The sequence below is a fragment of the Cryptotermes secundus genome, unplaced genomic scaffold (genome assembly GCF_002891405.2).
Source record: "Cryptotermes secundus unplaced genomic scaffold, Csec_1.0 scaffold1315, whole genome shotgun sequence".
NCBI classification, from domain to species: domain Eukaryota; kingdom Metazoa; phylum Arthropoda; class Insecta; order Blattodea; family Kalotermitidae; genus Cryptotermes; species Cryptotermes secundus.
The window spans coordinates 83134-101687 of NW_019739240.1; the positions used below are offsets into that span (position 1 = coordinate 83134).

Genomic DNA, 18554 nt, shown 5'->3' on the forward strand with positions numbered 1-18554 from the left:
GGTCTATGTCCCTCACATCCAACAGATTTGTCATCACTTGATATTTTTTATGGGGGCAACATTAAAGACAGTGCCTACTGTAATAACCCAAGCAATCTGAATTAACTAAAAGCCAGCATATCCAATATCATTCGTTGTGCTCGGTTATGTATGCAGTATGTTGGGGCATAATTTCAAAAACTTGTCATAATAAGCTGAACTTTAAACACTTTATTCTGAATCTAGATTTCATTTTAAAATAATCACAATGCTGGGCCCTTTTAATATATAATTGAACCACCACACAGTGTAGAACACACAGAACATAAACACGCCATATTGTACAACCATATAAAGATACATATCATGTGAAAAGCATACTAATATCCATACACTACAAACCCTGCATCATAGTAACTTGTCTTTGGGCTCCACAACCAGGCTTACTATGTAGAAAGCTTCTACAGTAAGACCTACAAACAACATACATGCTCTAGTTCTACACTGTAGCAGTGGAACGTAAAATATTTAAGTTGGCATACAATTCTCAACCTATCATTGGAAACCTTTCACATTTTTTAACATTTTTAATATACTTTTTAATGTACCTTTAATATTTCTATATCACTTCAACATATTATAATTTTATATATGATATACCTTTATATTTGTTTTTCATCTTATTTTATGTATTTGCTACTTTATTATAACATAAACTTGAGGTAGTAGTTTTATATCAGTACATAACAAGACGTGTTGCACCAATAAGAATTCATATTGGTATTTTTCAATGACTACGTATTCCTGTGTGCAACTGCCTGATGATGGTCTTATTTGACATAAACATGTAGCAGTATAAGATTTAAAATAAAACTCTGTTTGTTGTCTTGATGGTGACATAATTCTTATATATATAGATGAGATATATATCTGTAGAACACAACAGGATGCAACCAATGAAGATGATGTTAATATTCATAACACTGCATTATTGTTTTAAAAACTCATCCTATAATTCTTCACTATACAGTAGAGAATGCATTTCTCTGAGCCGAAACGGAAGTTAACTATAACAAGTTAGTGGTGGAGACATGTAGCCTTCAGATACATAATAAACAATGACACCAACTTAATAAACTTTACTAATAGTTATTACCTCAACATTATCACCACGTTTCTTCCCATGTACTCTATGTAGTCTTCCCCTGCTACAGTATGCAGCAAAACGTTATTCTGAAATATCTTATATGCAACAAATTGGCACAACTTTAGCGTAAAGAGAACAATTCCCTCTACAATTCCCTCCATCTCTAGCTACAGCTTCTACATATAACCCGTCAACTCATCCACTCTTATGTTCCTCATAAAATGAAATCACGACTTCACTAAAGATTCCTGTCATCAAAAGCGAAAATTTATTTTTGGCAAAGACTGAGACTGTAATGCTACCTGATGGTCCATCATGTAACTATTGTACTACTTGTAACAGCATATACAATTCTGAGGACAGAGTCAGGACATCCAAGCAAGCCTTGGGCATTTATACATAAAACTCCAAATTCATAATATATACTTGGGATATTTGCTGGGTTTTAGGGGTGATTTTATCCTCATCTACCTAACTTCAAATAAACATAACTGACAGTTCTAAGGAACTGTTGTGAATGTAATAAAATAATTTGCACAACTTGCTCTATTGGCATCCTGTAGGACCTAATTTACAGAACATTCATTAAGAGGTCTTTCAAATTCACTTGTGTTATTTCTTGCATGAACACTAATAATCTAAATTCTCTACATTTTTTAATTTATTTAGTTATGGTTTCTTTAATGATGCTATCAATAGCTCAGACAGTTTAAGGTTGAGTTGTAGGATGATTAGTGAATAATGAATTGTAAATAATGTTCAAGGAAGTGGCTATGGCCTAATTTGAGGCTATACAACGTGAGGAGGACCATGGAAACTTCATTCATAATAGTTTGGAATCCAAAATTTATACTGGCCACCTTCTGAATATAAGCAGAAAACATAACCACTTCAGCCAACTTCTTCAGCTCACTCTCCTTTAATAGGGAGAGAATGTGCTGCTTCCAATGATTTATTATTTGGGGGGGTGGGTGGATTGTGGACTTCAAATACAATGTAGGGTAATAATGTTAAGCTGTCCCATTGATTAGAAGGCCTTTCTCAGCTATCCTACTTTTCAATAACCTTCTTTTCTGTCATCTGTTTTATACTTGACAGCTTCCTCTTTCTGAAGTTCTGGGGATGCTCAATAAGATCTTCTAACATTGGCAGTCTACCATAACCCCCTGGTAAGCCAACAAGTGTAAGATTCAACCATATAACTATGTGGCTTATGGTGGTTCCTGAATCTTCCCACCACAAGAAAGTGATAACAATTGGGGAGAGGGGTCATATTCACATTCCACATATACGTTTGATTGCAATTAAAGATCTTGTAATTGAAATTGCTCTTGATATACGAAGAATATAAAACTAATGTTTCCAAAGTCTGAAAATTTTGGTGCTGTGATCATACATGTGTCATTGAAGCTTCGGTCCCATGAATATACACGTACATTCAAGTTCAAACCTTTGAATATAAAGTAATATTTCTGTTCACAGGAAAATAACCATGCTTGGAGTAATAACTGAGGCAGTTTTCCAGAGTTGGCTGCCCATTGCCTTCATTTTTGCTTATTTAATCTACTGGTACTCCACATGTACCTTCAACTACTGGAAGGAGAAAGGCATCCCTTACATCAAACCAACACCTGGATTTGGCAATACAAGAAAGATGTTTTTCAAGACCTCATTTGCTGAGCAATTCAAGATATTCTATGATGCTTTTGATGGAAAACCATTCTGTGGAGTGTTCCAGTTCCGATCGCCAATTCTTGTGATCAGGGACCCAGATATTATCAGACTTGTAATGGTGAAGGACTTCCCATACTTTCAGGTGATCTTGTTATTTTTAATATTGTGCAATATTATGAATGGGTACATCTGCTTTTACGGTGTAATTTATGCTATGACTGTTGAGAAATAATGGGACATATTTCTATCACTGATATTAAACACCAAACCAATATAGATTGGAAGCTTCGAAGCAAGTTACAGTATAAAAGGTGATAACTTCATATGTTATAACTAAATGTGCAAGTAGTCAACCTATCAAAATGATAATAAAGTTAGTGCCTTCCTCTGGTTACTAATGCTACTCTCTTTTTCCACAAGATCACTTTTGTTGCTTAGAAGAATGCTTATCATGCGCAACAAAATATCTGAAGAATTAATTAAGTACGGAAGAAACTGAGCTGAAGCAATAGTTATTAAAATACAGGGCTACAACAGTGCCATATTTATGAGAGATTATTCCCTTTCCTTCTTCTTATTATATCAAATTGTAAGCCTGTATTTTAGACATATTACTAGGATCTGAAATTAGTAACTCTGTGATTTATCACAGAGCACTATTTATGGAATCATGACTTACATAATTATGATTCAGAGAAGGTGTTGTTATTGTTGTTGTTGTTGTTGTTGTTGTTGTTGTTGTTGTTGTTGTTGGAGAGGGTGGGTTTCCCCATGCACTTAGACCAGATATTGGTCCATTGTGCGTCCCCCTCTGATATTCTACCAGTCTCTATACCCTACCGGTACTGGTTCGTGCCATGAGTCCTGACTCAGCCAGCGAGTCTGGCCTCTACTGGCTCAGCGGTATCTAGATGCTTCCCCCATCTACCAGAGGCGTTAGAGACTACTTTTGGGCGGGAAATGTCCTGAATTTGGCTCAGAGATCCCCTTGGGACATGAGGGTCTTTTACGTGCCTTAAAGCTACAACATGGGACCCACGGCTTAAAGTCCCTCCCGGAGTACTTGTTCCCTGAATTTTTCCGCCCTTAAAANGTTCAGTTATAACCTACATATACATTCCATTATATCTATGTACAGTATCTGAGCTCTTTTATCTTGTTGGAGAAATTTATTCGAGTAACATCTTAGTATTCTCTTTGCAGAAGATATTCAATTACCACTCACTCACTCACTCACTCACTCACTCAGTCATGGAGCTAAGCCCTTCTTGAGAAGACACCAGTTGTGCAGATACTCAAGAGCTTCCCAGCATTTTATGGAACCCAATGGTTCATTGCTGTGTTCACAAGAGTCCTCCACTGGTCCCTATTCTATTCAGTTACCAGTAAAATTAAATCATTCCAGCTTGCACTTTATTGTCTGCTGTTACTCAATAAAAGCTTTCTGTCTTGATGTTGAACATGTGGATTTTTCCTCAAATTTTCTCAGCTTCAGAGTTTTGTATTTCATTATCCTTCTTCTTTCAGAACAGCAGTCCACACATTTCACTCACTTGCCATAAATACTACAAAATTGTTAAAAATACTTTCAATTTATGTTTTATATTCCAAAATCTTGTTTCTGTGCTTAACTAGTTAAGCACTACACCATGAAGTCATGTGGGGGCGTAGATGTATAGATCACATTTTCTTGATCTCGGCACTAGCTGGAGATGAATGGTCAGTTTCATGTCCCTGCCACTTTATCCCCAGGGAAAGAGCCCCCAGTACCCATTGTATAGGAGGTTGAATGGACACAGAGCCAGTCTGGATTACACGGAGAAGAGAAATTTCTTGAACCTACCGGGTCTTGAACCCTAACCCCTCAGTCATCCAGCCCATAGCCAGTCACTATAACAACTATGCTACCGCAGTTCATGTTTTATATTAGCTTTAACTTTTCCTTGCTCAAAACAACAGATATTTTAAACACAGGACAGCCCACTGATAAGGACCTGTTGGGCTGGGCCCCACCAGTATTTAATATCCTTAGTGTATAAAAAGTAGTTAGAAGAATTTCTAATTTATTTGCATTTAGCATGACATTAAAGGAGTTTGATAGATGCATAACTTGCTTACGTTCTGTAGATCACAAAAAGGTTTTTCAAAATCTGCAGAGAAATTTCCTAGTTTGCAAGACATCTATAAAGAGCCTCACTTTTCCATGGAAGTTCCTTCTACTTGCTTATGGTGCTGAATAGATATCACACCTTCCCTTTGCAAGTCTGTTTGGATACTTCTTGGTCAGCAGATGTGGGCCCTCATAAAATTTTGATAATATTTCAGGTTTCTGGTGCTATTTATCTCTGTGAGATTAAATAAGATTTTGTGAGGCATGCATACATGTGTGCTTGCTTGTGTGTTTCCTCAGAGTGACAAGTGTGTAGTATGAATACAATTAAGTTTGTTACAAACCTTGTGTAAATACTGGATTATGTAGTAATTTCAGGAATAATATTACAGCATTAGAGAGGAATATCATTTCATTGCTGATATTAAATAGCTATAGTACATGAAAAAAGCAATGAAATGATGAACTGAATTTAAAGGAAAATCTGAAATAACTTAGTGTAAAATGTATCTCTGTTGCTGTCAATATGAAAGAACCTAAAAGAAAGATTGGAGGGTTATTTTTGGTCTGGCATGGTAAGTGAAGCATTTTTAGGGTCATATGCATCCCTGCCAAAGCACTTACAATATAAAACCACTGATCTGTTTGTCTGTATGATTAACCTGTGTGTGGTAGATGGCACAGAAGAGCCTAGCAGAATATAAACCCTGCAACTCACGCTCAATACGTATGCCAAAAGCTCAACAAGGTTCTTTATTTGATTAAATCCTTATGTGACTCAGTTAGCCCTCCTGTATTAAGAAATGTTTATTTTACTGAGTTTGAATCTGTATTGAAATATGGTATTATTTGTTGGGGTGGGGGGCTTAAGGACTCCGAAACTGTATTTAAAATACAGAAAAAATGTCTAAGAGTGATGATAGGTGTTAATAATAAGAGTATCCTGTAGAAATATGTTTGGTGAATTTAAGATTTTAATTGTTACCTCAATATATATATTTGAGATTTTACGTTTTATAATAATGAGTAAGACATATACAACTCAGTATTCTGACATTAACAGCTACAATACCATACATAAACATAATTTGTATGTCCAATTTTGTAATACTGATCTTTGCAAAAAAGTGTAATTAATATTGGAACTAAAATATTTAATGGCCTTCCCCTTGAATTGAAAAGCGTTAAAAATTTTAGTGTTTCTAAGAGTAAAGTAAAAAATTATTTGCTATGCAGCGCTTTCTATTCTCTTCAAGAATTTTTCAACTAATGTTGGTTTGATGACTAGCTTGTTGATTGTCTTTTGGTTTGCAAGTTTTAATATTGTGCTTACGTGTTTTATGTTACTGACATTTTTCATTTGGTCTTCTGTATTTTTTGTTGTTATGTTCCTTATAACGGTTGCTATATTATAGTGATAAATCACTGTGTACATTTTATGTGACTTTGACATGTGATGTATTCGCTATTATTTCTTGATACGTCCAATCATATTCACTTCAGTTATGGACGAAAATAAAGTTTAAATTTGAAAGTTGCCTTGACACAACAAGGCATTGTATTTATACCAAGAGGAGTGACGTGTTCAACTACAGGTCACAGTGGGGCATAGCCCCTTTGTTTAAAATATTTTTGGCAACAGAAAATGAGAAAAAGTTGTTAAAAAAAATGTGTATTATGTAACATAAATGTAAACTCCTAAAATGTGAATTTGTAAATAAGAATATTAATCTTCCTTACATGTGGGCATGGACATGGGGGGAATAAAATTTTATTGGTTCTGACCCAATCTGTTCAGTCAGTCCACAACAATATAATATATTTTTTCAATATCCTTGCACCCATTCAGTCATTCAGATTTGAAGGTTTTGTGTGACAAGTTACTTCCAGCATTATAATAATATGAATTTTTAATGCAAAAGATATAGCAGTGCTTTCAAATATCAATAATACTGAAATACAAAATTATCATTAATTAAATTGTTGTAAAGAAATATAAATATTTTCATAATATAGAAGAGCCCGTTATAACACTTAAATAAGATATTTTCTGTTACAGGACCGACGAGTTTCATTCAATGAAAAGAAAGAGCCACTGAGTGCACACCTCTTGAACATGAGAGGCAGCCAGTGGCGTAGACTGCGTGCAAAACTTACACCAACATTCACTTCTGGAAAGATGAAGATGATGTTTAACTTGATGAATGAATGTGCAGAGGAACTCAGAAGCTTCCTAGCAGGACCTGCTTCAAGAAATGAAGATCTGGAAATCAAGGAAATCATGGCAAAATTTACCACTGATATTATTGGCAGCTGTGTCTTTGGTCTGAAGTGCAATTCACTGAAAGACCCAGATTCAGAATTTAGAAACATGGGACGTAAAGTTGTAGAGCCTTCTTTAAGTAATGTGGTAAGGCGGCTGCTTGGCTTACTTGTGCCCAAACTTGGTATCCGAGTTCTACCTTGGGAAGTCACCCAGTTCTTCATATCAGCTGTCAGAGAGACAATAAAGTACCGGGAGCAGCACAACATAGTACGTAATGATTTCATGCAGCAACTTATCCAATTGAAGAACCAAGGACACATTCAGGAAGATGATGAAGTTAACAAGGAAAACATGAAGAAGGAATTCTCTACAAATAATACAACACTGCCAGCAAAAAATGGTGTGAACATCACAGAAAATATAGGTCAGTATACAGTCAGTACTGACTGATAGAAGATATGTCATTATTTGGTACATATATGACATTTTAAAAATAACAGATCAAAACTGAAACAGGCAGACCAGGTTAACCTGCTCTTATATTTTGTTTAAAAATAATTAGCTTTCAGAAACTGAAAATATAGTGACGGTACTTTTATAGTTGAACCGTTACAGTGATTGGTTGAGGAGCTATGCTACAAGCCGGAAGGTCACGGGTTCAAGTCCCGATGAGGTCGTTGGATTTTTCAATTGACCTAATCCTTCCAGCCGCACTATGGCCCTGGGGTCGACTCAGTCTCTAACAGAAATGAGTATCAGGAATTAATTAAATAATTTTCCTGAGGAGTAAAGCGCAGCTGGCACGTAAGGCTGACAACCATCTTTGAGCCGATTGTCTAGATAATGTGGGGCACTCAACGTCTCACAACCCTATGGGCCTTTGCAGCCTGTTACAGGGATAGCTTTACCTTTTAATTATTTACTTTACCGTTACACTGATATTTCTGAGGATTAACAGGGCATTTCAGAATTTATGCTTTTGGTATATTTTATTATTTATATCCAGGTGGAAGGTAAAGATGAAGTTTGATGGTGTTTCTGAACACTCTACCGTGTTGGTGAGGATGGAGTGTAAAAGTAAAAGCCTTTAAACTACACAGCATAAATGATCAGCCACTTACTCTGACTGCTTTATCACAGCAGAAAGAGTCCTAAGCACCCTCTGAATTGGATGTTATATAGGTCCTGGAGCCATATGAGTGTGGTGGTGGTGATGAGACATTTCAGTCAGTTGCAGGAATTTATACCTTAACTTTCAGACCCCTAGCCATTCATACCTTCATCATAGATCTGGTGGATTCTAAAGGTGACAGCCATCACACTCAACAAACTAAAATTTTGAATGTAGTTGATTATTCTATCCATCACAAAAATATACTGTATGCAGAACTAATTTTGCTTTCACCATTAGGTTGTTGCCAGCGATGCCTTCTCCCTCTAACTTCTGCAGGTAAAGAATTAAAACGTGTGAAGCTATATGACTATTCTCAGTAGTTATACATTGCACATAGTAGTATTATGGGAACCAAATGAATAACGTTATAATTGGCTGGTTATAAAATATGTAGTATACAGTGGAGGTAGAAATACACATAGAACTGTGAGGCCATTTAAAACAAAAAGTGGAAATTATGTTAAAATAAATCTACAAAAAAACAAATTATTGTGCTGTAACTAAATTAAATTTCACAAAGCTGAAACACAATGGTAGGATTTCTTGTTCCAGTGGGAAATATCCAGCTTACATAATACAGTCTATTAGTCTATCAAGGGAGAGGAGCCAGGCATGTGCCCCCCGTCCCTCAAGATTTTTGGAAGAAAGAACAAACTCTTCTAAGTAGTATCAAAAGTTGCAATTAAAAAAATGTATCCTTGAATAAACTTGGGTGATCAGTAAAATTAGTTTTAAATGACTCACACAAAGGTTTGTATAAAAATTTTCTGGTTGCGCTCCTTTCAAAAGGATCTTGGTGGCACCTGTGAAACCTAATAAGTATTCCTGAAACAGAGTGTTAGTTCCAAGGATTGCCCTTGGATGAATAACAATTTTTTGGCATTAAACTATTGGAAGGTCATGACTAAGGAGAAATTTTATATTATTGTATAATGAAAGTGTATAACCTAATTTTCTTAAATTCTAGTCTTTACTGACAGCAGACTGGCATCTCAGGCATTCATATTTTTCTTGGCTGGATTTGAAACATCATCCACTACACTGAGCTTCTGCTTGTATGAGCTTGCTGTGAATCCAGATATTCAAACCAAACTCAGGGAAGAGATAGATGCAACACTTGGGAAGATGGGAGGGCAGATCACATATGATGGTGTTCAGAGCATGAAATATCTCGGTCAAGTGATAGATGGTAAGAAATTTTCACTGTACAACAATATTAGTTTTACAGGCTTTCAGAACAGGGAAGGACTGTGTTTAATGAAATAAAACTTTCAGTCACTTGCTTGTTGATGAAGGATTTAATTAGTATTGTGCTGGAATAAGGTGGTCTAACTCTCTTTAAATCAAGTTATTTTAAACTTTCCATATTCATTGACCATCACATTACTTAACAATACTGTTTCCACTTCAGAGGTTATATAATGTTGAATAACAAGAGAATGATCATGAATGGTGAGAAGGTCAGATTTAGAAGGAGGTAATGGCTTATGTGAAGGCAATATCCTGGCATTCACCTGGAGACAATGAAAAAAGAATAAAGGGCCAGTAGCCTGTTAAAATTCAGTTCTTCAAATACAAACTTGCAACATTACAACTACTCCAAAATGCTGGGTACAAGCCCCTGTGAAATCAGATGAATATCATACAAATATCTGTATGTCTGAACATCCAACTTTATTTCTACCACATGGTGCATCATACAAAAATGAAAGTAACAAAGAATTTTCTTCCTGGAGAGAGCGCCTTTGGAAAGTTGGTAATTACTTATTTTTCGAATTTAGGAACAGGAGTATGCAAAAACTGTCCTGTTTCTCCCAAATGGTGCATCAGAGAGAAAATGATAAATACAAGAAATGTTTCTTGGTGAAATGTTCCTTGATGAATATATAAGGGAATATTTAAGTGTGTAAAAATGTACCACTTAAATTTACTTTGCAAGGTATGAGAATTATCCCATTTGAGACAAGTTTAAGATCAGTCACTTACTGTTTTGTAGTTTTTTATCAATTGTATATTCAAGTTACAGATCAATACTTGTGTGGCTGCAGTTTTCAATGGAAAATAACTGCTGGAACAGCTTTCACATTAATGTATATTTTTCTAATATTAATACTTGGACATACTTCAGTAATATACTTGAAGAAAATTGACTCTGCTACCCAAAATAATCTTTCTGGAAAGACACTTATCCTGTCTGATGCACAAAATTGTGTATTTCATCTAGTCTATGGTACTGTAAGCACCATATGCAAAAGAAAGGGGTGTAACATGTCATGAGTTACTTGTGATAGTGTGAGAAACTTTGACTTTGTGATTAAATTGCTTGAAGGGAAAAATAAGGCCAATAATTATGGAAATTATACAGTTAATTATTAGAGTTACCAATTGAAGTAGGATGAGATAGCTGGGGTATGTAACATGAATGGAAGAAATGATAAAAACATACAAACTCTTAGTAAGAAAACCTAAAGAAAAATGACTGCCTGGGAAACACTGGTGTACATGGGAGAATGATATTAAAATGCACATTAAAAATTGGATGTGAGAATGTGGACTGAATTTATCTTGATCAGGATGATGTCTGGTTGCAAGCTCTTGCAGATATAGCAATGAACCTTCACCATCCATAAAAGGTGTGAAAATTTTATGATTATTTACTTCCCAAGAAAAGTCATGCCAGTGACTTAGTTATAGTGAATCTGCATTTATTTAATGTTCAACTGTCAATGCTAAGCATTCTCTTGGATAATGTGGCATTTTCTGAAAGAAAATATGTATTCTTAGACAATAGCAACAAGACAAAAATTTGAATGGCACAGTTTCGGTATCAGGAAAGTGGTGTTTGTGGTCCTGCAGAACTTCCATATTTATGGTTCAGCAGTCATTTTATTGGTAACTACCACTTCAGTTCAGTTCAGTAGCTTTGCAGCACTGTATATTTACTTTTATTTATTTTTTACGCATGATGAGTTGCTGATTTTGCATGTGTGCTTTTTACACCAGAGACTCTACGAAAGCATCCCCCTGCGTCAAACATCACTCGTATTGTGACACAGCCATACACCATACCAGACACTTCAGCTAAACTTGAGAAAGGCATCAGAGTTGTCATACCAGTATATGCCATTCATCATGACCCACGATACTATCCAGAACCTGGTCGTTTTGATCCAGAACGCTTTAGTGATGAAGCCAAGTCTTCAAGACCGCATTTCACATATTTGCCCTTTGGAGAGGGACCAAGGAACTGCATTGGTAAGACACATTTATACAGTTGTGTGTTTTACATATAGTAAAATCTGCTTATAGTGGGGTAATAGGTTACTCGAAAAAATTTCATTTTCAAACAGGTTTCTACTTAACACAGATGCTTTTTATCTAAGTGATAAATACCAAGTATGATATACCAGATATATTCATAATACAAGTCAGAAATTCATGCTCAATATGTACATTAAACTGTTAGTGAGTAGTACACTTTTCCTTTATTTTAAGAGTAGTTTTTTCTGGTGCCATGATAGAACAGTTTGTATAGTGATGGGTTATGGCTGAGGAATTTGGGTTTAATTCTGAGCAGGGACAAGAGATTTTCTCAACTCTGCAGCATCAATACTGCCTCTGGGGTCCCTCCAGCCTCCTATCCAATGAACACTGGGGATACTTTCTTGGGGAGCAAAGTGGCCAGGATTTACAGCTGACCACTTGCCTGCATCTAGTGCTGGGGTTAAGAATATATGATTCTATATTTCCAGTCCTCCATACATTTATTTTTATAGCATCATACTTAATGAATTAAGTACAGGGACTTCACTTTACCTTTGTTTCTGTTTTCAGTCACAAGTCAGATATTCATATTTGCATATGTGTGTAACATAGGCCTACTGCTACTGAGCAATACATTTCTTTTTTTTTTTAATAATCCATTAAAAATCTGTGCACTAATTTTGTCATTGGTTGGGCATAATTATCTCCCATTCTGACAGGAATGTTCCTTCTTAAAAACATGACACACAAGCAGTATTTGTTTTTCTATTTTGAAATAAAGTTTACTGCTGTTTCATTTTGTTTTCAACCAGTCACTTCAACACTGTCACACACAACTATCAAACAAATACTTATACATAGACACAATCATTTGTTCCTCTTTGTTGCTATTTGGCCCAGCACGTTCCAGCTCCTTAAAAAGTCATCTTTAGGGGCATCACTTCTAAATTACTAGAGAAACTACTTGATTAAAATATTACTTGTTATCAGAATTATTCAGAACTTATTTATTAAAAGTTGTAGTCTTTAGGAAACCTAAAAATTATCCTTATTTAATCTTTAGATTCACATGTTCAGTTTACTCTTTTAGTCCCTTTACCAATCATTTGCAAGTTAAAACTGGCATTCATTTTGCTGATAAATTCTTTAAAATATTATAATATTTTAATACAATTTTCTTTCAGTATTAAAATTTTTGGTTTCTTGTTCTCTTTTATTGTTTTGCTGATATTAAATTTAGTTCACTGTGTTTAATGCTTTCTCCATTGTAATGTAAGACATTATTTGGGTAAGTAGAAGATTATTCTTGTTTTTTGTGTTTTCTCAGAGATTATCCTGAGTCTAAAATGTATGATGATGTCTGCCCATGGTATTAGATAATACCATTCTCATTCATAAAACAGAAATAGCATTCCATTCTATTAAGTTTAGTGAAAATACTACTAGTGACCATAATCCTTGATAAAAACCAAATAAGTTTATCAGATTATCTGCTTTGGCTGAAACTGAATTTTCAAAAAAGGAAATGGTCAGAGAATATACTTCTGTGGGACATCAGTAGTCATCACAACTATAGATGATTTGTTACACTCCTAAATCTCTCCATCTGTGAGGTATTCACATTGCTGTACTATCAAGAAACAGACACTGGCAGTATTCATATCAATTTTGGTCATGTTTACATCAAACTTGTACTATTGAATGAATGGGGACATTAAGATACAAACAGAAGTCTGTGAGATATAATTTTGGCTATGCCAGGCAGTTAGTCACTGGCTTCTCACTGTGGTGTCAAGGGTTTGATCTCAAGTCATGTATTGTAGGATTTGTGGTGGACAAAGTGGCTGAGGCAGCTTCTGTCTCAGTACTCTGGTTTCCCCTGCCAACTGGTCTATGAATATATTCATTAATCATCATAATCACCAGTGCTATATAGTCTTATTAATTAAAGGGTCATTAGATAACAAATGCTGAAAAAATATATACACAATTTGCCTTTTAAAACTGCCTAAACATGGGATGTTTAGTACAGACAACTCAGAAGGTATGAGGTGAACAAACAGTAATTACTTTGACATATATTATTTACACACAGTGTTTCATACCACTGGGTATTGCCTGTTACAGGGATGCGTTTTGGATTGCTGCAAACGAAAATAGGCCTTACTGTACTTCTGTCAAACTTTGAGTTTAGTGTATGTGAGATGACTAAACAGCCTTTAGAACTGGACCCAAAGTCTTTTATCACATCAGCAAAAGGTGGAATATGGCTGAAGATAAGTGAACGTTCAACACCAAAATAGTGTACTGACAGAGACAGGCGATGATAACCAGTTTTCTTCATGTCATAAATGAGTATAAAGTGTTCTCCAGAATTTGTTAAAAACGAAGTTTCTGTTTGCATTAAAGTAAAAGAAATATTGATATTTCACATGAATGTAGTACAAATGGCTTGTATCCCTCATGACAGGGAAAAAATAGCACACAAATAGGAAGTTCCTGTTTAAAAAACTGTTATCTATTTCATAGAACTTTGGAGCAATGAGAAGTATAGTATGAGGCTGGTGATATCTCAGGTTGAATCTGTGACAGTTACCAGCTGCATGGCAGAAAATTAAAACAGATATAGCATGCTCTGTATATTCTGTTCAATTTTGCTAAAATTTACTTAGTACTTCCTTCCTCCCACAACTTTTGTTTCACTTTCAATCTTGAACCCAATATTTCAGAATATTATGACATATTTGCATCTCATGATCGTGGTTAACCTTGGTACCCACGGAGACTGATGAATACTCTTTTGAGAGTTTTAACAGAAATAAGTACCAGGAATTATTTAAATAATTTTACTAGGGAGTAAAGTGCGGCCGGCGCGTAAGGATGACAACTTTACCGCCATCTTTGAGCTGATTGTCTAGATAATGTGGGACCCTCAACGTCTCACAACCCTGTGGGCCTTCACGGCCTGTTACAGAGATAGCTTTACTTTTTTTACTTTTACACTTCTGCTTTATAATGTTAGCATTATTACTTTCATGACAAGAAAAACAATTTGTGTTAGCACTTAAATTAGTCCAGTGATTATGAAATGAGCCATAAAAAGTATAACTGTGTTAAGTAACATGACATCACAAAGATTGCCTGAGGGTACAAATGTGTTAGCTGTGTGTGTGGTGTAAGCAAATATAAAGTGTGTTACACAAACTCTCAGAAGTCTTTTCTACAAAATATCAGTATAGAAACCATTTTTCATTATGAAGTGCAAGGTTTCAAACACAGCCATTCACATCTTGAGTGAATCAGTCATCTGATTTTGGCCATGATACATCAATATCTATTTTTCAATTTAAAAACTGATTTAATAATGATGTATCACTGTGCATTAGCAAGGATTCTTATGTAACTGTTGAAAATATTTAAAATATACTGATTATAACAATAAAGTTTACAACTGTGGTATTAGCATGTATTATATGTATCTGTGTACATATATATATATATATAGACCTATATATAATGTAGGAAAGTTGTAAATGCTTCCTACAAATCAGTACTTTACATACGAACACCATGAAGTCAAGCTGATCAAGAAATTCTCATTCTTTACGGGACCCAGAGGTTCACTAACCTGTTGACAAAAGCTCACCATTGGTCCATATGGTGAACAAGATGAACCCTATTTCTTTAAGATCATCATCATCATTATCATCATCATCATCAACAACAACACGAACACAACATGTCTATGCCTAGATCTCCCAAGTGGTCGTTTCCTGTCATATATTATTCATGTGAACAGACAGCATATTTTTTAAGCATAAAAATGAAGGAGTTGCCATCACACAAACAAATGTCTTTACTGGTTCACAACAATATTTCGGCCTAGATAGGCCGTTGTCAGGTTAGTCTTGAGGAAATACCCAAACGGTGATGGACTATGTTAAACTTCAGTGCTAGTATTAAGTCTGTCACCATCTGTCTATTTCCTCAACAATTGCATGACAATGTCCTATCTAGGCCGAAACGTGTTGTGAACTGATAAATAAAAATGAAGTTCTGGTAAGAACTAATCATCTACTTTTCTTTGATAGGACACACACAGCACAGAAAATGATGTGTTCAACAATTCTTCCCCTGTTACATGTGTATTCATGGCCGTTGCCTAATAATGATATGGGGGAATACAGGCACAGATAAAGGTGATATCATAAGCCTATTCTTTCTTTTTCAGAATAAGAAATCAGGCTAAAAACATTTGGAACTGCCTATGCATAAACAAGAATATAAAGACAGTTGCCTAGCGAAGGCTGTAATGTGTTTACCACTATTGCCTAGCAATGGCCATCTCCTCTGTCTTTTGGGTGTTAACAATTAGTGATCTCTTTTTCGGTCCACTGTTTTGGATGTTACACTTAGGATTCTGTGCGTGTGGAGGTGGGTTTAAATACCTGTATCATAGTCATGCGAGTCGTAAGAGGTGACGTAAAGGGAACCCAGTGCCTGGGGGTATAACTGGGCCATCCTGTTCCTGGGGATATAAATACAGGGACCCGGACGTTCAGGTTGGGGGAGTCTTGAATTAGAGACAGTAAACCATGGTTATAAGCCCGCAGGACTCAGACCTGAGAATGACTGTGCTGGCGAAGGACAGCAGCAGCTGTAAACGACAGACACATCAACAAACCCGCAGCTCTGTGGCAGTGATGAAATCTGGTCTTGGGCCCCAAATGGGGCTTAACACAAAGCCAGACTGGCTGACTGACCTTCATTACAACTAGGAACAGGATTTTTATGCCCTAAAAATCCCTTAAATTTGTATGCGTTTATGCATGAAACCCTTCCAAAATATGCGTGTAAAATATGCACATAAGAAGTTCACACCAAATATTAAAATTTGTTTTACATTACTTAAAGACCAACAAATCAGTATTGAAGTTAATTTTATGTAATCACTGAATGATTCACTTGCAACGAAAAGCTACACTTAAATTCAAATCATGAAACAAAGCCAAAATTTTTTCATTACGATTTAAAAAAAGAAACAATGGCACTCACCTCCAAGCTTTCAACTTTCTGTTGCAGTTCACAGTTACTAAATGTTTTAGGTTTTCCATAGCTAGTCACTTCCTATTGTCTCGTAAAATGTAGGCTAACCATACGTAGCGTTTTGAAAGGGACAGTACCGTTTCTTTTTTCATATATCCCTCCTGTCATGTCATTTTAATAAAAACATAAATTTGTCCCATATTAAATAAATATACTTTAATATTAGTTAATCATAAATTATTATTCATAATTTATAATCGTATATCAATATCATCATTAGCATAGTTGGTTGAGGCACTATGCTACAAGCCGGAAGGTCGCGGGTTCAAGTGCCGATGAGGTAATTTGATTTTTTTTTCAGTTAACTTAATCCTTCCAGCAGCACTATGGCCCTGGGGTCGACTCAGCCTCTAACAGAAATGAGTACCAGGATCATTCTTGGAATGTTCTTTGGGGCAAAAGGCTGACAATCTTACCGTCATCTATGAGCCGATTGTCTAGAATATGTGGGAACCTCAACATCTCACAACCCTATGGGCCTCTACGGCCTGTTACAGGGATACCCTTACTTATCAATATCATGGATACCAGTAATTTGTATAATCATGGAGTCGCATTGTTCGATACTAAGTATCGATATCTGCAGTGATGTTATTTTTCTGTTTGTATGCTAACTGGTGGCTTTGTTATTCAATGTCAGTGGTTTAATTCCCCCCCCCCCTCTTCTGTGGTCTAGTGGTCAGAGTTCCTGGCTACAGATTCAGAGTTCCCGGGTTCGATTTCCGGCACTACCAGATTTTCTGAGAAGTAGTGGGTCTGAACGGGGTCCACTGAACCTCGTGAGGATAACTGAGGAGTTATTTCAAGGAAATAGCGGCCCCGGTCTAGAAAGCCAAAATTAATGGCCTTGGGGATTCGTAGCGCTGACCACGCGACACCCTCTAACCGCTAAAGTTGGCACTAATTTCGCCGACAAGCGGCGGTCGCTCGATCGGTATAGTTCGTTTGCGGAATTTTTAAGTCTTACTTTTTTAAAGCTTTAAGTCTATCCTTGCAATGTCAAAGAGGCGAAACTGCAGTTTTAATGACGATCTCGAGAAAGAATTAAACTTTATTAAAGTGGTATGCCAACATCGTAATGTCAACTTTTCTGTTGCTCATGGAGGCAGAAGCGACATCAGCCAACATCTACGTAGCGAGAAATATAAGGATGCCGAAAAGACTCTGGCTTTAGTTAAAAACATCGGCTCTTTTATGATGGGATGTGATGGCGATTGTGAAAGGGACACAATTGCACAAGTGAAAAACTTATGGCTTGTCATGCTGTGCGTCACGACCAAAGTTTTCGCGCAAATTGCTGCTTGTCGACTTTGATAAGGAGCCAAAATTTTCTTCAGCACGTACTAATCAGAAGCAATGGTTATCAACGTTCTGTGGGCCGCGCCGTAGCTCAAGCGGTTAGTCGCTGGCTTCCCACCGCGGCAGCCCGGGTCCGATCCCGGGTCTGGTGAAGTGGGATTTGTGGTGGACAAAGTGGTGCTGGGGCGGGTTTTATCCGAGTACTTCGGTTTCCCCTGCTAATCTTCATTCCTCCAATTGCTCCACAATCACCCTCACCTAGCATCTGGGGCTGGTAAAATAGGCCAGAAATGGCCGCAGTACAAGGGACTTAGTCCCATCCCACTAGCAATAAAAAAATATATTATCAACGTTCTATCACCATACATATTGGGCGAGGTAATATAGTTTATTATTGTACCGATATACAATGAGGACGCTAAAGTTGAATGTACTAATTATTGTGGGATATCACTGCTATCAACTTCATACAAAATTGTATCCGCTCTCCTTCTACCACGTATTAGTGTTAAGTCTATATACAGATGAAATTATT

General features: G+C 36.2%; 1 protein-coding gene across 1 annotated transcript in view; it reads left to right on the forward strand.

Moving 5' to 3' along the window:
- Positions 1-14106, forward strand: part of LOC111871850 (probable cytochrome P450 6a14) — a 32946-nt gene extending 18840 nt beyond the window's left edge. The window contains exons 2-6 of the mRNA XM_023865223.2: positions 2609-2942; positions 6970-7600; positions 9318-9539; positions 11354-11605; positions 13742-14106. Coding sequence (XP_023720991.1) covers positions 2619-2942; positions 6970-7600; positions 9318-9539; positions 11354-11605; positions 13742-13917 — 1605 coding nt within the window. The 5' untranslated portion in view covers positions 2609-2618 and the 3' untranslated portion in view covers positions 13918-14106. The remainder of the gene's footprint in view (positions 1-2608; positions 2943-6969; positions 7601-9317; positions 9540-11353; positions 11606-13741) is intronic.
- The last annotated feature ends 4448 nt before the right edge of the window (positions 14107-18554 follow it).